General features: G+C 37.1%; 2 protein-coding genes across 6 annotated transcripts; one reads left to right on the top strand and one right to left on the bottom strand.

The window, feature by feature from the left end:
* Positions 1-5945: 5945 nt before the first annotated feature.
* Positions 5946-11884, top strand: LOC147510388 (uncharacterized). 5 transcript variants are annotated; one of them, XM_086602377.1, is made up of 8 exons: positions 5946-6062; positions 6432-8059; positions 8150-8478; positions 8784-8870; positions 9336-9702; positions 9805-9867; positions 10235-11550; positions 11698-11884. In XM_086602377.1, exons 5-7 carry the CDS (start codon positions 9445-9447, stop codon positions 10496-10498), a joined length of 585 nt encoding a protein of 194 aa, XP_086458503.1. In that variant the 5' UTR covers positions 5946-6062; positions 6432-8059; positions 8150-8478; positions 8784-8870; positions 9336-9444; the 3' UTR covers positions 10499-11550; positions 11698-11884. The 5 variants fall into 5 exon arrangements, with proteins under 5 accessions (XP_086458503.1, XP_086458506.1, XP_086458502.1 ...); XM_086602380.1 differs by having other exon boundaries at positions 5955-8059; positions 9814-9867; XM_086602376.1 differs by having other exon boundaries at positions 5955-8059.
* Positions 11885-21311: 9427 nt separating this feature from the next.
* On the bottom strand, positions 21312-22166 carry LOC147510387 (uncharacterized). Its single transcript, XM_086598117.1, has one exon. It carries the CDS (start codon positions 22164-22166, stop codon positions 21312-21314), a length of 855 nt encoding a protein of 284 aa, XP_086454243.1.
* Between the last annotated feature and the right edge of the window lie 3739 nt (positions 22167-25905).

Here is a 25905-nt window from a genome sequence, read left to right as displayed (position 1 = left end):
TGGGCTTCTTTTTCGAAATCAGGCCCGCCTAAACTTCCGCAAAGACAACAATAGTTAAGCCTCGACCAGAGCCCTTACCTCTCTAATGAGGCAACCCGAGCGCGCGTCGATTCGTCCTTTCTTCGCAAGCATCAGAACCGAAGTGGACATCATATTGGTACATATTACAAACTGCACGGTTATCCACCCAAGCCTGCTCAAGCCAATTCGGTTGCTATAGGCTCCACTTCTCCTATTTTCTCCAATGAACAATACCACAAACTTCTTAGTTTACTTGATTCAGGTAGTACCACTTCACAAACAAATCTGACAGGTATATCTCTCTCGTATTTTTCTAAATCTATATGGATCATTGACTCTAGTGCTACCAATCATGTCTATTCGTCATTACATCTGTTTTCTCATTATCATGCTTGTTTAACACATTCTACTCTTAAACTTCCTGATGGCACAGACCATTTAATTACTCATGTTGGTAGTGTTATTCTCTCTCCTCTGTTGCGTCTTGACAATGTTTTGTTTGTTCCCACTTTTCATTTTAACTTGCTTTCCATTAGTGAACTAGTCAAATCTCATCCTATCTCTGTCACGTTCACTAATGATTCTTGTCTTTTCCAGGACCAGTTATCGAAGAAGAAGATTGGATTGGGACGGATTAATAGGGGACTCTACCATCTCCAACTAGCTTCCGTTTGCTCATCCCACAACTCTACCACCAATAATTTAAGGCATTATCGCTTAGGACATCTCTCTTCCACGCCTTTGCAGATTTTAGCTAAGCAGTTTTCTTTCATTTCTAGTTCCAATAATGCTACTTGCAATATATGTCTGCAAGCTAAGCAAACACGTTTATCTTTTTCTCATACTTCAATAAAAACTATTAGACCTTTCCAAATGATTCATTGTGACATTTGGGGTCATTTTCATTTACCATCTTATTCCAATGCTCGTTTTTTCTTAACTATTGTTGATGATTTTAGTCGTGCTACATGGATTTATCTTATGACTGTCAAATCAGAAACTGCCATGTATTTACAATCTTTTTTTGCCATGTTAATACTCAATTTCACTCTACAATACATTCACTCATATCTGGCCATAACAACATTGATGACCATTTTCATGAAATCCAAGTCCTTTGATTCGACAATGGATCCAAATTTATATCCTATAACATGCAACAATTTTTTCTTCAAAACATGGGGTTATCCACCAATGTAGTTGCATTGGTACTCCTCAACAAAACACTGTTGTTGAAAGAAAACATCGTCACTTACTCAACGTTGCACGAGCGTTACTTTTTCAAGCTCATCTCCCATTTATCCTTCTGGGGTGAATGCATACTCATTGCAGGTTATCTCATTAACAAATTTCCTAGCACCTTGTTAAATGACAAATCACCTCATGTGCTTTTATTTACAACACCTCCCACTCTTGTCCACCTTCGTGTTTTTAGATGTTTATGTTTTGCTCACAACACTTCCATTAAAAATAAGTTTGATCACTGCTGGAAACCTGACATCTTCATTGGTTATCCTTATGCTCAGAAGGGCTATTGTATTTAAGATTTATCTTCCAAGAAAATTTATACTTCCCGTGACATGATTTTCCATGAGAATGTCTTCCCCTATCCAAATTTATCTTCCCAACCATCCCATATGCTAGTTTATCCCTTACCCATCCCTGACAATGAGACATTCGACCTTCAGTCATCTCCTATCACTCCAGTAGATGGAGCGCGCCTGCGCCCTTAGCCAGCATAATAGAGCGCGCCCACGCCCTCCCTACTGACACCCTTCCAACTAAGATAGCTCCGGCCCCTGCGATTTTGGAACTCCCTCAGCCACCACAACCCAACCATCCTACCTCACCTCGATCCAATAGAGTATAAAACCCCCCACCACTTCTCATCAAAGATCATCACTATCCTACTCTCACCAAGGTACCTACAGTCCCTCGTTCGGCCAACCTCATCCACTCGGACTCTAAGGTACGTAACATGGTCTTCCACTCCATATCCTATGGCTTTCTATGTTTCTGACACTAACTTTTCTACTTGTCATAAAACTTTTTTGTCTAAAGTGTCTTCTTCAGTTGTTCCTACATTTTTTTCTCAAGCTGTCAAAATTCCAGAATGGAGAGCTGAAATTGCAGCTTTGGAACAAAATAACACATGGACTCTTGTTCCGTCATCCTCTCATCATAGGCCTATTGGTTGTAAATGGGTTTTCAAGATTAAATATCATTAAGATGGTTCTACTGAACATTACAAAGCTCGTCTTATTGCCAAGGGTTACAATCAGATTGAAGGCCAAGACTATCATGACACTTTTGCACCCGTTGCAAAATTAGTCACTGTTCGATTACTTCTCTCCATTGCTGCTATCAGACATTGGACTCTTCATCAGCTGGACGTCCACAATGCCTTCCTCCAAGGTGATTTGGATGAAACTGTTTATATGACCTTACCTCCTGGATTCACCAAACAGGGGGGAGCACAGGATATATCGCCTTAATAAGTCCTTATATGGACTCAAGCAGGCTTCTCGACAATGGTTTGCCAAACTATCTACCACTCTTATCACTACTGGCTTCACTCAGTCTAAGTCTGATTATTCTCTATTCACTAATATTTGTGGTTCTGATTCTACATTTGTTCTTGTATATGTGGATGACATTCTGATCACAGGCAACAATCCATCTCTCATTCAGAACTTGAAGAAATTTTTAAAAGCAAAGTTCTATATCAAGGACTTGGGACGTCTAAAATATTTCTTGGGTATCGAGGTTGCTCGTTCCAAAGAAGGATTATTTTTTACATAGCGCAAATGTCTTTTGGACATTCTGTCTGATTGTGGTACCACTGGTGGTCGTATTTATGAGTTCCCTATGGAACAAAACATCAACCTCCATACCAATGATGACACATTACTTCAGGATCCTACTGTCTATCATGGCTTGATTGGGCGTCTCTTATATCTCACAGTTACACGTCCAAATATCACTTATTCTGTAAATTATCTTAACCATTTTATGCAGTCCCCACAGACTCCACATCTTGATGCTGCTTATCGTATACTCCGCTATCTTAAAGGTTCAATCAACAAAGGGATTCTCTTATCCGCTAATAGTTCTTTACACATCTCTGGTTTCTGTGACTCTGATTGGGCCGACTGCCCTGTCACTCGTCGTTCTACTAGTGGTTATTGTATTTTTTTTGGTTCTAGCCCTATATCCTGGAAAACAAAGAAACAGAGCACTGTATCCCGTTCTTTTGCTGAAGCCGAATATCGTTCCATGGCTACTCTGGCGTGTGAACTTCAATGGTTGAAGTATCTTCTCTCTGACTTAGACATTTCTCATCCTTCTCCGATGAACATGTTCTGTGACAATCAAGCCGCCCTTCATCTCTCTCAAAATCCAATTTTTCATGGACGAACGAAGCACATAGAATTGGACTGTCATTTCTTACACAACAAGATACAAGCCAAGTTACTATCTCCTATGTTCGTTCCATCCTCAGATCAGGTGGCTGACGCCTTCACTAAACCTCTCGACAATGACACCTTTATGAGATTAATTCACAAGTAGGGAGTTCTTGGCATTCACTCTCCAACTTGAGGGGGAGTATTAGAAGTTGTTCTTCACGACATAGTACAGAGCACTCCCCGCGCTAGTACATAACACCAATGGAGCGCACCCCGTGCCTCGGGCATGACCAATCTCCAGTACTACACCATATCAGGATATTCACAACACCCCAGATTTTGACTTACCAACACTTGTTTACCGTTACAGACTTAGTAACGCTTATTTAGCGTTAGTTAGTGACGTAAGTGTTAGTATAATTATCACAATTTCCAGAATTAATTCGCTACCCTTGGGAAACGTTGGTAATGCGTTGAAAACTTGTTTTGGGAGAGAGGGAAAAGAAAATACAAGAAATAAGCCAAAAGGCCCTAATTCCAGTTTTTATCACTGATAAAACCAGCCGGATTTACAAATCATTGGTTAGGACAGGTTAGACGTCATAATCACTAATAAAACTGGTTTTTGGTTTTTAATCATTCAAAAGGACAAGTCCATGTTGACTTAACTTTTTTTTTTTAATATCCAATTATACCCTTCTATGTTTCGTAGTATATAAGTCATCATTCATTTGAACTAGAAACAAAAAAATTGGAAAAACCATCGAGCGAAGCAAAAGGAAACACAAGATCAATCGTTTTCGATTGAAGATTAAAATTTGAATCTAGAGATTCTATATTTCATTTGATTCGATTTGAAGGTTTGTCTCAACTTTATTATTCAAATCGAAATTGATTCGATTCGATGTTTGTTTTGATTCATTTTATTTGTTTGTTGAATTAGAAGGTTTTTTTTGTTTGTTTTGTTAACTATTTTATTAATATATGTTTATTTTGATTTGATTCGATGTTTTTTTTTCGATTCATTATGGATCTAACTTTTTGAGTATGCACTAACAACCGTGCATACCACATTTTTAATGATATGGTTGGTTGATTTTGCGGTCTTTATGGATTTTAGTGTGCTACCACCAAATGTCAAGAGGGGTCTGGTAGACCATGTTTTAAGAGAATTGAGAATACGGGTGCAATGCGAACAAACGTCATAAGTGCAATTGGGACCACCACAATCGCAAGACTTGCCTTTGGGAAAAAGAATGCGGACCAAAAAGAATGAGGGGCGATGGAATGAGGGAGAAAGGAGTGAGGCATTACGATGTTGCAATTATTTTTTTTCCAATGTCGATAAACATAGAGGAAGTTGCACATACATTCAAGTAAACATACATGATTCTCTATTGGATATTACGCCGAATTCAATAAAAGTTTATTTTAGTTTGTTGGTTCCATTTTTTTTTTACGTATCTATCATCCCGGAATTTCATCTCCCAATGGGTCCACATTATTTTTTTTGTATGTGAGAGGGTATCGTAGTTTTCAACTTTGCACACTTGAAGGGGTATGTACGGACTTTGGTGCATACCCTCTTTTTTGTGTGCAATCGGCGGTTTTGCCTTTTGGTGGTGGTAGTTCATCAACAAAAACTAATTGTCAGCTACCACAATACATATACACAACCATCTCAAGCTGCATTGAAGCAAATCCATAAGGAGAGACAAGTAGTGTGGTTGAAACATTACTAGTTAATTCAGAAACAATGTATCCTACACTGACATGGTATGCACCAGAGATTTTTGTTTGTTTGTTTTGTACAAAACCACAGCATGTAAACTTGGTTAATGCACAATTAATACTTATACTATATTCAATTGCATGAATTAAATTCATTAAAATAAAAATATATAATGTAAACCAAAGATTGTAACATTCATTAAAAAAGTACTTGTTTTCAACTTAAATTTATTATCCAACAAAAACATACATCAGTGGCACTTGAAAGTTGCAACTAACAATTTCATCCATTTGGCCAACATACATTTCCACAATCAAATTCACGTGCGATGTTTGGTTTGCAGATGTTTGTGCATATCTCACATACCAAAGTAGTATGCAGCGACACACACTTGCATACCATTTTCTTTGTGATGTTTGGTATCTTGCGATGTGTCAATGCATATCTCGCATACCAAGAAGTAGTATGCATTGACACTTGTGCATACCATTTTCTTTGTGATGTTTGGTATTCACTGACGTTTGTGCATACCTCGCATTCCAAGAGGTAGTATGCAATGACACTTGTGCATAATATTTTCTTTGTGATGTTTGGTATGTATTGATGTTTGTGCATACTAAGATAACATACTAAGGTGGTATGCACTGACACCTTAGCATACCAGGGTACTATTGTCTTTTTCGGACAAAAGTCAACTATCGTCCTTAAGAGTGTTTTTGAAATACGGGTGGGTTTTTTGGTTCATTATTTCGGAATTTTGTCCTTTTTAGTTTTGTCCCCAAGAAAATATATCGTGCCCTTCTCACAAACTGATGTCAAACTCTCTACTCTAATTTTCAGGAACTTAGAACAACTCAAACTATCATTTCTCTCTGAAGAAAAGCTAGGGTTTACCAACGCAGGTAAAATTAAACTCTTTACTCTCTTTCTTCTCTTTGTGAATTTGGTTTTTTATGTTTGTCCATAGTAGCACTTGCTGCCACTGCCGCTTTTAAGGTGACTACTTTCTCACCTTCCTCTTCCGTTTCCATTAGCAATGAAAAGAGTGAGCTTTTCTTAAAACTTAAAAAGGAGTGAGCTTTTGACAAAAGAAAATTGTTTTTATTGATTTACTGGTTTGAAGGATTTGTTTCCATCGTAGTTTTGGATGGGTTGATGCTATTTGATCTATTGTTATTGCAAATTTCATAAAAAAAAGTTGTTTTTTCTGCTTGAAGGATCATTCTTCTCTTGCTTTACTAACGTTCATCTATATTTCACTCTTCATCCAGGAACCAACAGTTTCGAGAGGTCTTTTTCTTGCTTAAAAGTACATTTTTTAGATTAATATGATTTTGCATATACATTTTATCATTATTTTGCGTATACATTTGTTATTGTTAATATGAATTTGATTGTGCACTTGTTGGCTTTTAATGCAAAGGAGCTGAGATTCCTGATGCAATTTGTTTATGTACTTGTTGCTCTACACTTGTTTGAATAATTTTCTGAGAAGCATTTGAATGGGTTTATTGGATTAGGTTTTTGTCTTAAATAAGTTGTTGTATGGAAAATATCGTTAGTTAGAGGGGCTAGAACAAACGAGGTTTCTTTTAGTACAATATGCCATTCATGGGATCATGAGTTTTTTGAACTGGGTTTTGAGTTTATCATACTGTTATAGACAACTTTGGTATATTTTAAGTACTATTGTTGGTAGTATTGTTTTGTCATAGTAAAAAAATGTCATTGAAGTCAGTATGTTACTAATTGGAAAGAGCGAGTGTTAGTCGTAAAGGAGAAGTGGATATCTTGTTCATGAGCTAAAATTAGAAAGGAAGGGGTTTAGGAGTGGGAGATCAGGTGGTTCAAATTATTGTTTGATTACATGACTAGGTTGGGTAGTGATTGAAAGTTTGGTACTGGTGATGTGTATTTGGTGAGTTGCCAGTGAGGTGAAGAGGGGAAATAGGGTCCTGTACGCAGAGAACACAATTAGAAAAGAAATGGGTCAAATGGGTGCTGATCTAGTGGTGCTAGTTCAAGTGTAAATGATGCCCATTCAATTATTAAAGCTAACAAGCTTTCATAACAATCTGGTCTTATATTATCACCTATAACCTTAGGTATATATCCATGCATGTATATGATTTCCATGACCTATTCACTCAGCCCAAATGGAAGCTTCCAGTGACATCTTCCCATTATCTGTTGCACAAATGCTCCAAGTTTTCCCACTTTTGTCACTAAAAACACACATATTAAATAAAAATAACTAATGAAATGGACTAACAAATATTGAAATGGGTGCAAATATGTAATAGTTTTATGCTAATGAACCGAGTTGTGGCTTTGTTTCTTATAAGTACTATTGTGATTTGAATTATTTTTTCATACTAAAATATTTTTTCATACTACAAATAAGGTTTCTTTTAGTGCAATATGCCATTCATGGTTCATGGAATCACGAGTTTTGTTAACTGTGTTGTGAGTTTAACATTTTTGTTATGGACAACTTTGGTCTCTTTTAAGTACTTTTGTTGATTGTATTATTTTGTCATAGTAAACAAATGTCATTAAAGTAACTATGTTACTAATTGGAGAGATCGAGTGTTAGTCGTAAAGGAGCAGTGGTGTGACTGGTAGTGAAGTGGACTGGTGATGCGGTACTGTGGTGTGAGTGTGCTGGCAGGTGGTGTTAGTGTGGTGTATGTGTGAGTGTGTGTAGGTGGTAGTGTGTGCAGGTGCTAGTGTGGTGAGTGTGTGCAGGTGCTAGTGTGTGAGTGTGGTGCTGTTGCTGTTGGGTGGAGTGTGTGCTGGGTGCTGCTGCTGGGTGGGGTGTGTGCCGAGTGCTGTTGCTGGGTGTTGCTGCCGCTGCTGGTGCCTGCTGCTACCATGGACCTGCTTCCCTTTCTTATTTGTTAGTTTCTTCCCTTTCTTATTTGTTAGTTTTCAATTTTGAGTTTCTTCCCAATGAAATAAGTTTTCTTTTTGTGCTCTGGGCAAGTAGAAGTGATATGACTAAGGAAGCCATGGCTTTAGAAAGAGAACGTGATCGTGTTCGTAAAAGAAGATGGAGACAATCCATGAGTAATGAGCGATGATTGTTGGTAAGAGCACGGGATACATATCTCCGTAGGCAACGGAGACATAATATGACTGATGAACAGAGATCCTTAGTGAGAGAACGTGAAACCAATCTCCGTAGACTGTGCAGAAAAAATACCACTGATGAGCAGAGATCCCTTTAAAGGGAACAAGATCGTTTGCGTACAAGAGAATGAAGACATAATCTGAGTCAAAATAGTATGTTGATGCAAGGAGAACCACATCAAGATAGTAAGTCACATATTTTGTGTTACCAAATGGATTCTTTGCTTCCCTTGTAGTTTATTAGACCTTTCAATAATAGTATTTCAAATTCTATGTATTTATTTGACTTGTATAAAATAGTATATCATTATGCTCAGCCGTCCTAGTTTTGAAGTCCATTTTGACGCAGACATGAACACAAATCTTTAACATGGATGCTTGGTTTAATCTAGTCATCTTGATTGTAAATGTATTATGTTGTTTGGCATTCTTAGGGTCAGTACGATGATTACTATTTGTTTATCTATTTTTTTTTTGAAATAATGTGGCAGGGGAAGTGGATAATCTTATACTAGAGAGTCAAGTTTCAGACAACCCAAGTTTGTTTCTGACAAGAAAAAAGGCTACTTCAATAGTGGGTAAGTTCTTAATCCTATTGATTACATCACTATTTTCGCTGTCATTTAAATTTGTCCAAATTGCTTACTAACGTAATTAGTACATAAGTCAATCACATTTCACTAACAACATAGTCACCAAAATATGGATATAGAATTTGGCTGAACTCATTTCTTGGAGTTGGTGAATCACCTGCAATGCTCACCATCTAACCGCCGTCGAATTCATGTCATCCCACACCAATTGTGTAAGTAGGGAGTAGACAGTTTAAAAGTTTGGTAGTTTCAGTTTTGGTAAATGATTTCTAGCTTAGATTCCCGGGTTTTTCCCATTTTCTTTTAATATATGATTTGGGTACTCACATGCATTATATTCTCGCTAAAGTCACATCACATACAAATTATTGTATACAAATTCGGGCTGTTTATTGTGGTTTGGTAAAAATCTTGGGTTATTGAAACTGACGTTATTCCTATAAATTCAAGGCAAGTGACGTTGAAGTTTAGCATCCCTCTACAATTTGTTAATGACACATTCAGAGCGGAAAACTCTTGGTTGTTTCGCACCCTATTGCTGCTTCAATATGGTGTGGTGATGGTTATGTGGCCCAAGGTTCAGTTGGAAATGCTTTTTGTTGATAATGTTGTTGGGTTGAGGTTTCTTCTGTTCGAAGGTTGCTTGATGCAGGCAGTTGGTTTTGTATGTTTGGTGCTGTTAGCGTTTCATCAACAACCCGATGAACATGGGGAGGTCTTAGATTGGCAAGTTCCAGTCACTTCCATCCGGTTGGAGATCTCAGGCTTTCCAAGCTTTGGAAGGCGGTTCATTTTTGTGCTCTACAACTTTGTGGAGGTAAAAAATTCAAAGTGGCTATATTTGGATAAAAAACTGAAACAGTATTATTCTGTCACTAAGTAGCTACCCCTTTCTGAATGCACCTATCATAACATTAAGATTCTTCAGAACCGAAGCTATCAACCTTTTCCTTCTGTGTGTCGAGAGCCTGTTTCGCCCGAGGTACTGAGTTTTCCTTCAATGCGTTTTTTTTATTCAATATCCTAATCATTATCCCTTAGACCCTTACTTAGGGTTGGGTGCACAGTTAAATGCCTTATTTGTGTTTCTGATGTAATTAGGAAATTATGTTTTTGCTATTTACAGAAAAAAAACGGGAAATGACTATTTATTACTGTAAATAGCAAAAATGGGATTTCTTAGTTACATCAATTTATCACTATAAATAGAAAAAACCAAAAAAACTCTTTGTCACCTACTTACTTACAAATTAGGTCATAAACAGATAAATTCGTATGATTGGATCAACGTGTCTCACTTTGCTTCTTATTGAATGTTTTTAAGGTTTGATTGTTTCTGTCTACTCCAGGTGTCACGAAGAAGGTCAAGGCAGGGGCAGGGTGTAATGTATACAGGGATCTCTAAAGAATCATCTTATGTTGATATGAGCCTCTCATGCTCAAGCTGTAACAAAAAGCCCAAGAGGATTCTTCATTTTCTTCTTCCATTTGCTGCTGCTCCTACTTTCTTTCTTAGTCTGCATCTTAAACTGTTTATGGCGAAAAACGTGGCTTCTTTCAATTTCTGCAATCCAATGCTGTTACTTGAAGGTCCAGAAGATGGTGGCAGATGATTGCTCCCTAAATGAGGACATCCCTGATTAGAGAAATGATTGCTCTCTAGATGAGGACATCCCTGATCAGAGAAATTTTACTAATGATATGGAGTGCTCTTTGAGGCTGCTGGGTCTGGATCTTTTCTTGTGTTGAATCAAAAGCAGATGATATCTCCCTGAGCAATGAAGGAGATTTGGCAACTTTTCAGAAATGCCTAAAGAATGAGCTTACTGTAGTTGAAACTTTGTTAGGTAACCAAGATTCAGGAAAGAGCGTGAATAATGACATTGTTGAACTAAAGAGTCATTCAGGCCACCTGTCAGGGTCAGAGCAATGTGCTGAGAATTCACGGCCTCCAGTTGCAGGGGGTCATTCTTTTCTTGAAAATCGTGGTAAAGAATGTTTTTCTCATTTGAATGATATCAAAATTCAGGTTCCAGCAGTCAATCATGTGGAAAGTTCATCTTGTGATGGGGAAAGACAAGAGGCCCATCAGTCTACATCTGATTCAGTTTGGAGTGTGAATGATTTTGCAATTCGTAGCCCTAACCCCACAACACCCAGAAGTTTATGGCATCACAATAGGCATAGCTCAGGGTCTCTGTCATTTGGATACCGCTCGAAAATATGGCCTGATGGGATGGAAGAATTATCTCCTAATGGTTTTGTCAATGGTTCTAGTAAGCCCAAAAATCAGGCTTCATGTTTATTGCCCTTTGGAAGTTATGATTTCAGCTCAAAACCTAGAAGCCATCAAAGGAGGGGGCCTAGGCGTCCCAGGAGAATAAGAACTGACATTGAGAAAACAGTACCCAAGGGTTCTAGAAGCCCTCAGAGATGCTTGGAGTTGTTGTCATGTTATGCAAATTTGCTGAGCACAGCAAGACAGAGGGTGGAGAGAATGCGGGGTACATGTTGTATTGGAGCGCACAGATCATTTTGTTGTCGTTCAATGTGTTGTTCAGTGTGTTGTGTAGGGTATCAATTTGATGGAGGGAAAAGCAAGAAGCAGACCAAAATAATTGCTCCCCAATCAAATGATCATGCTCACCTCAAGCTCTTCGTCAAGGTAAAAGCTTAAAATTCCACTCTCCATTTTCTCATTTGTTCAACTTCTTACTTCCTTTAGCTGGATTTACAAATATTTAATTAATTGCATGAGTTTAATTAGTACTATTGTATTTCTAAGTTTATTATTTGCTTTGTGAATTGTTAGGAATTAGATGGATTTTGTGGAGCCGCACTAGGATTTATAGTGAGTGAAGCCATCACCAATACTTGGTATTGCAATGATTCGAGATTGTTTGGAAAATTGTATTGAATATGTTACCCTTATTTGTAAACATGAATTTGTAACTCTTAGAAAATATTTTGAAGTTATATTGCATACATGGTTTAACGAATATCTTATATTTTTCATTTTTTTGCTTGTGTTTGCTATTATTTACTTGTCAATTGGTATGAAAAGGCAATAAGGACTTTATCATGGAATTCAGATTTTTGTTTCAATATGGAAATGAGATGTTTGTTTAAATATAGAACAAGTAGTGTTATTTTTGGTTTGTTAGAAAATAAGAGATTTTTTTTTTTATTTGCAACCCATCAGCAACGGTTCATAACCGTTACAAATTTAAAAACGTTGCTAAAATTTTGTACGAAACGGGATAAACAAGCGTTACAAATAATCGTTGGAAATTTCTATTTGCAACGCTTATTTTACCCACGCTATATTTGCAATGCTTAAAAAGCGTTGCGAAAATTATTAGCAACGGTTTTTTGCCGTTGCAAATAGCCTGTTAGCTGATAGGGTTATATACTAAAAGCATTACTTTTGTATTAACTTTAATTCTTTATATTTTAAATGAGAATCATATGGGCCAATGTTATGCATATTATATATGTTATTAGTTATATGCATGTGTCTAATATTTTATGTTGTAGATGATATGGTGTGAATACAAAGAAGATTATATTATCAGTACCTTATAAAGTATAAGTAATCGTTCACAACCTAGATGGATTTGGACAAACCATTGGTACGGTTGTAGTGTAATCTGGTATTAGTCTATCTCGACTATAGGATTACACTACTACACTTTGTGTATATTGAACAGGACCAAGTGAGGTTGTTTATCTTTATCTCGACTATATAAGAGAACAAAAACGCTCTGTTATTATGGATGCTTGTCCTCTTAATCCGGATATAATAATGGGCACTTACGTGCATTGTACATTGCTTTAAATCATCAATGAGTGAGATTCATTTGTGAATCAACAAACTCGATGGATTGGGTAATGACATTGTATGTAAGGTGTCTTTGCCGATTATAGAAGGAATCAGTGACCCGCAAAAGTCGGGTTGATAATGTCCCCTTGAGGAGCTCAAAAAGATTGTCGTGTAAATCCTATAGGTGGATTTATTCCGACATGACAATGAGGTTGAGTGGTACTACTTAAGGACATAAGAAGTTGATTAACGTAGTTGTCAGTAACTTGACTTAATCAACGGACATTCGATATCTTAAACACGGGGAGATCAACGAGCATATAATATGGATCCCATAAACGCTGACACGTAATTTGGGATTAGGGCGGTAGTGCAACAATGACCTTTAGTGGAATAAGCCATTTGTTGATGGACTTGGTCCGTATGTTATGGGCGAACATAGAAAGCCCAAGCCTGTTAGGAGGCCCAACCCTAATTTCTCTTCGTGGTCCCTGTTGTAGCCTATAAATAGAATCCCTTCTCTCCTGGCCGAAATTCACTAATTCATCTGGATTGAAAAGAGAGGCAAGGAAAGATAGATCCAAAATTGGTTCTATCTTTGTGAGAGAGAAGGGGGTTGGTAGATCGTTGCCCACACAACGTCCAATCTATTGAAAGGAATACAACAAAAGATCAAGGGGTTTATTGTTGATTCGGATTCATAGCTATTGGATTCTCAAAGTTATCACAGCCGATTCAAAGGTATGTTTTCTATCCAAAACCGTGAACCCCATTAATTCCGCTGTGCATTGGTTTTTATGGTTTGTAGAAATTTGCATTATGAAATAACGGTTCCTACAATAGCGCGCCCCGCACTCTGCTCCAGTACAAACAGAGCGCACCATGCGCCTCGTATTTCTCAAGTCATACCGACTGTTTTGTTTCTATTTTAATTTGTAATCTCTATTTAGAACTTGTAATCTCTATATAAACAATTATAATCTCCTTAGAAATTAATCAAGTATATATTCTCAAATCTCTCTCTCTTTAATTTATCAGTTATCCACCTAAAAAGGTTATTAGTTCAAGATGCAGGATCTTGAGTCTCATAAAACAAATTCCACTGGGAATGTATGTAGAGATATGTGCTTTCATTTTCAATACTCTTAAAGATTCACAATCACAATTGAAAAGGCAAAAAAGAAAAATGTGGGTACCTTTTAATGAAATAAAGAGAATGAGCTCTTGAACTTGCAAACCTATTACTGTAGAAATACATGTCGTTAGGTGAGATTCATCACACTCCCACTAGTCAAGAGTGAAGGCGTGTAACTTTGAGGTATCATGGAAGTGTAACACTCTATTCACAAAATTTATCAAGTTCATACTTCTATCGGCAGAACTAGTCATCTCAACATGACTGAAATCAAGCTTGGACCTGAAGAAATTCTTCGTCACATACTCTCTTTTGTTCCTACCAAGTATGCTGTGTTGTACTAGTGTTTTATCAACCAGATTGAAGTACCTTTCGACTTCTAGGTAAATTGTTTATAAAATATTCACCTCCGTTGCTATCCTTGTAGTTTGCAAAGAAGTTTCTCAAACATCAACAATCAATTAAATAAGAATCAAGAACAAAGATTGAATTGAAATTGACTTTTATTGATTAGTAACAGTGGTTACAAGTTTCTTTCTCTCTCTCTTCTCTCTCTCTTTGCTCTGGTTTTGTTAGTTTTTCTCTAATGAATTCGGAATCAATGTTTCTTCCTCTTTCCAGTCTTTATATAGTGTTACAATGGTAGCTTCGTCCAATCATTTCCTGCCACGTGTCCCTTCTCTTCTTTTTCCTCCTTTTCCCGCTTTTCCTGCAACATACAAACTATAGTGCGAAATATTGACAATCACATCGATATTTTTTTATTAATCACAATATTTGGGCTGGAATATCGGGGTGACGATATTTGCCCACAACATCACACCCTCTCGAAACTTTCAAATTTCGACCACGAAAATTTTGAATGTTTCGAGAACCAGAACAAATTTACCAATTTCAAAATTCAAAAAACCAAGCGGTTACAGCTGAAAACAGACCAGTCATATCAAAATTATAAAAGCTTTATTTCGCTTTCTCTCTCTTCACTTATTTGAGAAAAAGCTTGAGAGAAAACCCAAACCCCACCACCATTAACATCACCTGGAAAGCTTAATCTTGGTTGTATTTGCTGTCATCATCACCAAATCTTTCTGTACATTTATCAGGTTAGTAAAAAGAGTAACTTAATAAGCTACATACTAACTAAACTTTATCGTTGTCTTTTAAATATGTTGAATAATCTCGCCTGTTTCTCTTTCCAAATTATTATAATTAGGGCTTAGGCTTTGAGTACTCACATATTATCTGTGTATCTCTATACTAATTAGACCTTGAATTATAATTTTTGACAGTATGGCTAGGAGAAAAACTTGTGTTAACTTTATACGCACCCTCTCGAAAAAATCCTAGCTTTGACGTCAAGAACGTATGCGTTTGAGACACAGTTATTCACCTCGAATCCTGACATTATCATCCAGAGACCTCGATACGTGTTTAATAAATAATATATTATACAATTATACTAAATATACTGATAGTAGCTCATATAAAGGATATAATTATAATAAAAAATTTATTACTTCTAGTGATACCGACATGTCGAACGAAAGTATTGAATTTGCAACTCGAATCAGCTCGTCTTCCTCACCTTCGTCATCACAAAGAATTGAGACTGACGAACCAGAGTGGTGTCCCACGTATTTGGCTGATGGCTTACCATGCCATCATTTTGAGACTGTGAGCTCGGAGTCTGAGCGCGAAGTTATGGACGACGATAGTATATGGAGTAATGGTTTGAATCCATGTTTTCCAAAAAGACCCAACTTAGACATAGTTAAAGCTGCCTACTAGATACCAGACACTGTCCATCTTCGACATTATGTTGGAAGTATGAAAAGTGCTAGATGCCAAAGTGGCGATCCTCAAACAACCATTATTACGGTTGGGCAAATAGCTGCTGGTTTGCACCTTCCCTTATCTGACCTCGATCGAGAGGTATTGAACCATCTGACCATCTCTCCTGGCCAAGGCACAGGCAATTTTTGGAGACTGCAGCACATTTGTAATTACTATAATTCTCACCTTGCATCCGATGTACGGAGATCCCAAAGAATCCATCTTATCGACATTCAAAAACACTATACCTTCGTCGAACGTATGGAAAAGAATAAAAGCGATATATCGGAGCCTAGTAGCTATTTTTATCCCAAAAAACAAATCAACCGTGCATGTATCATAAGGATAAATCGAGATAGTGATTTCAGATGGCCATTATATCCTATCATTATATCTGGGCAATGGGAGTCCTCTGCTTTTATCGCTGTTCCATCCTTGGCACATCCTGTCTTTAACATTAGAGGTAGGTTATTTTACGACACCCCATCCTTTGAACCTATCTTTCAACCCTCTATCTCAGACCTGCTATCTGACTGGTCTATCGTTGTGACCTTGTTTCAATACCAAGACTAGCCTCGATGAGAAGTCTTGGAGAATCCACTAGAGTAATGGAGCTTTTAAAAGGCACAGATGAAGAAATCACTGCTCGAAGTGGTGCTGATAAATATGGCAATCCAAAATTGAATATCGATCTTCTAGATATCGATAATTATGTCGCTCTTCTATATTTACTAAAAAGTACCGTCCTTCGAGGTCAAGATTCTTTACCTCCCTAATCTGTTATGCCATGCAAAACTATTCCATGTCTCTTACAACCTTGTTCATCTGAAAAAGTATTAAGAAAAACTTTTGATTTCGCTGAATTGCCTGCTAACACTCCTCGATGTTATTTTGATTATATGCTAAATGGTTTTAAAATGACTGAAGATCTTTTCCCCAAAATCAAACAAGAGATTCCTTATTTCTATAATTATCCACTTTTGCAAGAGGTATTTGATCATTACTGCTTATTGTACACAGATATGGGCTCTCGCATTCCTCATGTTCAAGACAAATCAGCCAAACACCTGAAAAGGTTTTTGCAAAAAACAAGTGGTAGCACCTCCCAAGCTCCTCCCCTTTCTCAAGAACAACCTGTTGATACCCATCTTCACCAAAAGAAAAGAAAAGAACTTGGTTTCACTAATACACCACCTACCTCGAGGATACCAAAAGCTGCAAAAACTACTACCATTGAAACAATTGTCTCTGTGCCTGCCAAATCATCAACTATACCAGCCACTAAAAAACCCACTGTTCTACCCACCACTTCAGGCTCCTCTTCTCATTCTAAAGTATTCGTCGCTGATTTCGTCCTTCGAAATAAACAAAAGGTTTTTAAATCTGCTTCTTTATTCTCTGATCCTCCGACACCTGGACTCGGAGAAGCTCTTGTCATGAATACTATACTCCTTCGAGATAGATCAGCAATGGCTAAAATTTGCACAACTGACTGCTTTCAAATACTGTGCTCCTCCCTCAAAAAGGTGAGAAAACAGCTTTGGTCGTACTCCCGTCCCAGTTTGCTCATTATTTATAATGTATCCATGAATCACATCTTCATTTCAGGTTAAAGTTGCTACTGTTGGCCAGTTTGAACATGATCTGAGGACCTTGCGCCTTCTCCGGGAAGATAATGACAAGCTGAAGTAAGAGAAAAAGAAAATACAACATTCTTTGGACGAAGAAAAGAAAAAACATGCTTTCACTTGCTCTCAACTGACTTATGCTAACACCGAGATGAAGAAATTTGTTGATGATAATACTGATTTGATCTCGAAATTGAAGTGATCTTATGAGACAAATGTAGCGAGCCTCGAGCGAGAAAGAACAAAAACAGTTGATCTCAGGAAAAAGACAGCTAGTCTTAAGGCAAAAGTTCAAAAAGCTAAGCTTGATTTGGCTATAGCTGACCAGCATATGAAGTATTGTGTTACAACGATGAGAAGCTTCAGACCATATCTTCCTGCTAATGTTATCATTGAATACAATATCGATTCTGATGACGAGAGCGAGATACCTCCGACATTGCTACCCCTAATATGAAAAAAGATGTTGTAGACTCTACTACCCCTACTTCTAAAGTTGTTGATACAACAATGAGTACCCCACCTTTTAATCCAGACTCGTTCATCAGTACACCCAGCTGTTTGGAGGGAGTCGAAGTGTGGACTGGCCTCAACACCCTTCTTGAAACCAATTGCCTTGACGCAAAGCTCTCCAAGAACTCCTACCAGCTTTAGTCTTATTTTTCTGATATCTTTTGATTGTAATATTGATACAATGATCTAACTATCTCTCTAGATCTCTTTAAACTCCTTTTGAATTATGAAAATAGATCTTTCTGCTTGCTATAATCTCATTATATATGCAATATATATGATATTTACCATCTATGAAAAAGAAAAAAATTTAATTTTTGATACCACTCCTAACCAAACAACAGCATCGATACTTAGTATATATTTTGAAAATTAAAATCGAGTTTCGATACCACTCCAACTAAAAACAGTATTGATACTTAGTATATATTTTGAAAATTAAATAGAGTTGAGTTTTGATACCACTCCAACCAAAGGCAGTATCAATACTTTAGTATATATTTTGAAAATTAAAATCGAGTTTCGATATCACTCCAACTAAAAGCAGTATCGATACTTAGTATATATTTTGAAAATTAAAATCGAGTTTCGATACCACTCCAACTAAAAGCAGTATTGATACTTTAGTATATATTTTGAAAATTAAAATCGAGTTTCGATACCACTCCAACTAAAAGCAGTAACGATACTTGGTATATATTTTGAAAATTAAAATCGAGTTTCGATACCACTCCAACTAAAAGCAGTATCGATACTTAGCACATGTTTAACATCGACATACCTCCATATATACCTTTGCTTTTTAATCATAATTTTCTGACCTGGTATTGAGATGAGAATCTACAAATTACCAGTATTTTTTGCTTACCTTTGCACCCTTTGCCATGCTTAGATATAACAAATAAATATTTATATTCGACAAACATTAACTCTAACCAACTTGCTCATAAACCAATATCTGTTGAATTAAACCATGTCATCAACCCTTATTTAATTATCATTCAAACTTTAAACTGTCCCGCACACAAACAACGAAGAGTTACCTTTTCATTAATGTTCCCCATTTTCATGCTCACCTACCATTAATATTCCTCGTTTTCTTGTTAATCACCATTAAATTCTCTCATTTGTATAAACTTTTACTACTATAAAAACCCTTTAAACATCTGATTTTGAATCATCTCTTACAATTTCCCTACTGATCAAACCTCATTAGTTTTACTGACTAAAAACCATGTCTCTCATCTCCCTCTTCCTTATTATCTTAGCCATTTTTATGGTTCTGCCCGACTGGCCTCCCCATTGGTCTGACTGTCCTACCACATATTACTCTGATGATGAAGAAAAACCAGAAGAAGAATCAGAAGAAGAAAAAGAAAATGAAGAAGAAGAATATGATGACGAATGGTTGAGAGACCCATACTGCTACGATTATGTTAAAAATGGCGATGGGTCTTCCACCACCTGTGATGATGAGGATGATGGTGAAGATGGTGATGATGAAGATGAAGATGAAGAAGAAGATGATAATGACAATGAAGATGATGATTAGCCTTGTTTTCTATATTTTTAGTTTTTATTTCAATTTGTAATAGGTTGCTTGGCCTACGTTTTTTTCCCCTTTAAATGAAATATTATCACACTATCTCGTCCACTGGCATCCTTAATCATTAATACATGCTTCGACCTTCGACATTGTATCCATAATTAAAAACGAACGTTGACATTCGACATTGACATCGACATCGCATTACAAATACCACTTATAAAGACATACCTTATTTTCTTCTTATTCTGTAACCTGGTATCACCCAATACCACATAGTTCATACTTTCTGTCATCACGATCTTTACCTGAATCCGCATCGCTTCCCAGAGATGGATTTTTTGACTTGAACTTGCATTGCTGCCAAGAACTGGATTTTTTGACCTGAACTTGACATTTTTGCCAAGAACTGGATTTTTTGACCTAAACTTGACATTTCTACAAAGAACTGGATATTTTGACCTGAATTCGCATTTCTGCCAAGAATAGGATTTTTTGACCCGAACTCGACATTACTGCCAAGAACTGGATTTTTTTTACCCGAACTTGACATTGCTGCCAAGAACTAGATTTTTTTACCTGAACTTGCATTGCTGCCAAGAACTGGATTTTTTGACCTGAACTCGACATTACTGCCAAGAACTGGATTTTTTTACCCGAATTTGACATTGCTGCCAAGAACTGGATTTTTTGACCTGAACTTGCATTGCTGCCAAGAACATGATTTTGTTTGACCTGGTATCGAGATGAGGATCTACAGATCACCAGGATTTTGTTTGGCCTGGTATCGAGATGAGGATCTACAGATCACCAGGATTTTGTTTGACATGGTATCGAGATGATGATCTACAGATCACCAGGATTTTTGTTTGACCTGTTACCAATCATATAATTCTAGAGATACAAAGATCTGTTATATTTGTATAAATATTGATTTTGAGAATGACAATATCTTTATTGAATGTATAACCTTGATTAAAAAAAATACATACTTGAAATAGTCTTTATTGATAAAATGCTTTCAAATTACTTACATTTTGAGGCTTTGGTAATATTACACCTTCAGCCATTTTTAAGTAGTAAGCTCCATTGATTCCGACCTTGTGAATGATGTAAGGCCCATCCCAGCTTGCTGTTAGTTTGTCAGCCCCTTTTTCTTTAGTAGCTTGAGTGACCATTTTCAAGACCAAATCACCTTCCTGAAAATGCCTTTCTCTTACTTTCTTGTTGAATGCTTTTCTGAGCTGCCTATGATAGGTGTCGAGCCTTACCCTTGCTTGATCCCTTGTTTCCTTGAGATTGAGAACTTCTGAAGCCATTCTTTCATCATTTTGACCATTTACTAAGATTTTGGTTATGGATGTCGACACTACCATTCAAGATGGAGTTACTGCTTCCATGCCATATGCTAAAGTAAAAGATGATTCACCTGTGGCCATTCGAGGTGTCATTCTATAAGCCCATAAGACGTTGTTTAGCTCATCCACCCAAATACCTTTCTTGTCCTCTAACTTTTTCTTGATATTATCCATAATGGTTTTATTTGTTGCCTCAGCTTGCCCATTACCTTGAGTATAGTATGGGGCAGATGTGAAATGCTTTACCTTGTAAGATTCCAAGAAAGCTTTCACCTTCCCTCCCTTGAACTGTGGTCTATTATGTGATATAATGGCATAAGGCAACCCATATCGACATATGACTCGCTCAAAAAGGAAATATATGATATCCTGCTCTTTGATGTGCTGCAAAACAATGGCTTCTACCCACTTTGTGAAATAGTCTATGATTGCCAATATGAACCTTCTTTTCCTCTCCCTGGTGTTAGTGGACCGACAATATCCATACCCCATAGAGCAAAAGGCCAGGGGTTTGAGACACAATATAACTCTTTAACTGGAACATGTATGGCTTTTCCATGAATTTGGCATTGTGCACATTTTTTTGCATATCAAAGACAGTCTCTTCGCATCTGAGGCCAGAAATATCCCTGCCTCGTGATTTTTTTAGCCAGCGATCTACTAGCTGAGTGGTTTCCACATTCGCTTTCATGAAGCTCGACAATGATTAGCTGCGCTTCCTTAGGCGATATGCATTTCAAATGTGGACCTCCAGGATTCTTTCGATATAACTCATTATCAATCAAAAAATATCTTTGAGCACCAGACTTAATCCTTCTGGCCTTATTTTTGTCCTCCATTACTTTGCCCTCAGATAAGTATGAGATATATGCTTCCATCCATGATGCTCCCAGTGTGTCAATCTCCATCACTTCTGAGTCGTCGATATCAATGTTTGGCCTTTGTTGAACTCCGATATGTAAAGTGCGACCCTCTGTATTTTCCAGCATCGCTGCAACATATGCCAGGGCATCAACATGCATGTTCTCATTTCTATTGAGATGCTGAAGCTTTATATTATTGAAGTCCTTCAATTTGGATTTTATGAAGTTCAAATAATCCACCATATTCTCACATTTTGCCAAATATCCTCCATTGATCTGGCTGACCACGAGCATCGAGTCGCTGAAGATTGACAACTCTTTTATGTTGAGAGATCTAGCCATTTCGAGACCAGCTATTAAAGCTTCATACTCAGCCTCATTATTAGATGCATGGAACCCCAAAGTTATTGCCGTTTCGAGTCTTTGATTTTCAAAAGTGACCAGCACCACTCCGATGCCACACCCCTTACCTCCAGATGATCCATCGACAAATAATCTCCAACCATTAGTTCCTGCCCATGGATCATCTGTATCGATAACATCTTCAGGCTCTTGCAACATTGAGAATTCCTCTTCTTCCATGCCCCAACTAGCATCCTCAGATGGAAAATCTGCCAGAAAGTCGGCCAATACCTAACTTTTCTCTGATACTCGATTTCGATACTCTACTCCGAATTCGTTTATTAGTACCGACCATTTAGACATCCTTCCTGACTTAGCAGTTTTTGCTAGAGTTTGTTTTAACAGTAGATTCGTCATCACTATCACAGAATGTGCTTGAAAATATGGCTTCAGCCTCTAGGATGAAAATAAAAGTTCCAAAGCATATTTCTCCAGAATGGAGTACCGAGTCTCTGCCTTGAGCTTCATTTTGCTCTGAAAATATACTGGCCTTTCCAACCCATTTTCTACTTTCACAAGGACAGAACTTATAGCAAAATCTGATAAAGCCAAATAAAGGACCAAACTTTCTCCCTCATCTGGTTTTGTAAGTGTTGGCATTTCTTGCAAATATTTCTTTAATTTAGAAAATGCTTCTTCACATTCCTCATTCCAACAAAATTTAATATTCTTTTTAAGTAACTTAAAAAGCGGCTTACATTGATCTGAAGTTCTGGAGATGAGTCTAATGAGTGCAACTATTCTTCCTATCAACCTTTGTATCTCCTTTCTGGTTGTAGGAGATGGCATTTGCTGAAGTGCTCGTATATGATCAGGATTAGCATCGATACCCCACTTCGTAACGATGTATCCCAAAAACTTGCCAGAACTAACCCCGAAGGTACACTTTTCAGTATTAAGCTTTATATTAAACTCTATCAATATTTTGAATACATTGTCGAGGTCCTTTACATGATCTACAACTTTCATAGATTTGATGACCATATCATCTATATAAACCTTGACAATTCATTTGATGAGTGTTTTAAACATTTTCTCTACTAGTCTTTTGATAAGTTGTTCCCGCATTCTTCAACCCAAATGGCATTATGATAAAACAGTATATCCTTCCATTAACGACGAACGCCGTTTTTAGTTGGTCCATAATAGCCATTAGAATCTGAAAATATCTCGAATACCCATTGCAAAAACTGATCAACTCAAAACTAGCAGTTCGATCAACCAACTCATCAATTATAGGCACAGGATAATGATCTTTTGGGCACTTTTTATTTACATCGGTAAAGTCGACACAAATTCGAACTCTACCATCTTTCTTAGGTACTACCACGATGTTTGCTACCCATTGAGAATGCACCACCTCTCTGATTATGCCATTTTTTTTAACATCTTCTGTATCTCGACTTGCACCACTTCTTCATACATCGGTCTCACCTTCTGATGTTTTTGGTGCACCAGAATTGCATTCTCTTCCATATTCAGCTTGTGTGAACAAACATCTGGATTGATACCAGTGAGGTCCGACATCGACCATGCGAAAACATCCTGATTCTCTTTCAAAAAACCCATTAACTCATTTCTTATGTTTTCCTCCATCTCTGTACCAATGAACGTATGACGCTCACTTTCTCCTGTACTAATATTAACTTTCTCCACCGTTTCTATGGTCTTTCTTTCCCAGAGGGGCTCTTCATGTTGCTTGAGCTCTTGAGTGAACTTTACTTGCTCATGTATCTGCACATTGGTGTCGACAGGCAAAGCTTGCTGTAACTGCTAGTTAGAATTTTCCAAGACGCCCCCAGTGTCTTGGCTCTTCCCCTTCATCATTCCCTTTACTGTGGCAAAATTACATTTTTCTGACTCGGACTGATTGCTCCTAATTTCATGCAATCCATACATAGTTGGGAATCAGATGACTTGATAGAATGTGTTAGGCATAGCCTGCATTTTGTGTATTTGATAAGAGCCCAAAACTGTAGTTTTAACCCCTTAATAATCATACTTTTAGACCAATTATGTGAGTAATAATTAAGAGTTAACATTCATGTTTTTTTATGCATTTCAGGCTTCAAAGTCCATTATGTGCAGAAATGTGCCACTTTAGCGAGATAAAGGAGCAAAGGTCGGTTACTAAGGAGTTCCGTGATTAAAGGCCAAGATTCAAGAAGATAAAGCCTTTCTAAAGCCCGGTCAAAAGCTGAAAAGTCGACGCGGGCAGAAACAGCACACAAGTCAGCAGAACTTCCGAAGGTCGTATCTTTGGACTCAGACCTCGAAATGGGGCCTACCTTATGTCAAAACGACCGGCTCGGAAAGAGCTTTCCAATGGTCCAAGCCTTGACCCAATCAGAGGAGCATAAGTGGACAAAAAGTCTGTTGAAGCCAACTGCAGCTGAAGAGGCCTTTTTGGACTGAAAGAATTGGGTTTTGGGCCTGATTCTCTGGCCCAAAACATGGCTCCAAGCCCATGCACGATTTTTGGATCTGAATGTATAAAAACAAAAGCTTAGCTCTTTGTTAATGGTAGATAGTTAGACCTAGATTAAAGATTAGATTAGTAGCATCCATTAACTAATTCTAGATCTAGTTTTCCTTAGATTTAATTAGTTTAATTTAATTAGTTTCATATCTTGTTTTTATTTAATTCCTTGAATGATTGTTCGTCATTTAATTAGATAAATAAAATAGTTATTATTATTCAATTTCAATTTTTGTCATTTGCATTTATAGATCTAGTTTAAATTCTTGTTCTTATTTCATTCTTAGTTAATTAATTAGATTTCAATTATTGTTTAATTTAGATTAGTAAAGTTAGAATTTTGATATGATGTGTAGTTATAATTCAATGGGAAATGATGGGTTGATGATTCGAGGCTAAAACCTCCATTAGAGGGGTTGATGAAGCTTTGATGAAAACTTAGTGGTATAGTGTAGAAGCATTGTAGAATCTATTCCACTCTAGAAGGTCGTGATTCGCCATGAGAATGGGTGGACGACCTCACATGCTAGTTAGTATTTGGTAGGAATACCATGAACACTAGGGATTAGAACTCGAAATTCTTGCCGTAAGAACGTAAGAATCGAGATACAAGAACCTATGCTAGGTTATCAAGTTGGATTCGAGGTGGATTCAATTCCCCTCTAATCCTTTATCTAAATTAAAAAACAATCATATTTCCATAGCATTCGTAGTTTAAATTCAAATAATCAATTTCATATTGCATCGTAGTATAATTCCCCCTCGTAAAACTCTTATTAGACTTAAAAACGACTAATTAGACTAGAAAACATTCCATGCTAGAGCACTAGGAGTGGAACGAACTTCCTACTCCACTATATCTCATAGGATTGAGAGTAGAGAAATCTTTGATAAGCATATAGGATTATAAGATAGTTTAGTTTACTTACGTTTTGAGTTTCATCATTCATTTCGTAGGTAGACTTTTCATTTTATCATTTATCAGTATCCACTTCCTTCCCAGTATGGCATTATGATCAGAATGGTGCCTGATGAGCACGAATGTCGTCATAACCGTTTGAGGCCTAGCTCGAACTGGCAATTTTATCTCTCCAGTGGGCTTGGTACAAGTTCCATTAAAACCATATAAACTAAACTTCGGGGGCTTTAAATGAAACTCATCGAGACCAATACCTCTAAATGCTCTCCAAAATAAAATATTAGCTGAACTACCGTAGTCCACTAATATCTTTTATACATCATAGCCCGCAATATGCAAAGTGATTAACAAAGCATTGTCATGTGGTAACTGATAAAATGTAAAACAATAGTTTTACCTACGAACAAGCTATGAAACTTGATAAATGTTAAATGATTAGTCTACCTACGAAATGAGTGATGAATTCACAACGTAAGTAAACTACCAACTATTTTGATGCTTATTTATCAAAGATATTTTAT

The sequence above is a fragment of the Coptis chinensis genome, chromosome 3 (assembly GCF_015680905.1).
Source record: "Coptis chinensis isolate HL-2020 chromosome 3, ASM1568090v1, whole genome shotgun sequence".
Taxonomy (NCBI): Eukaryota; Viridiplantae; Streptophyta; class Magnoliopsida; order Ranunculales; family Ranunculaceae; genus Coptis; species Coptis chinensis.
This window is presented reverse-complemented; position numbering and strand designations above follow the sequence as displayed.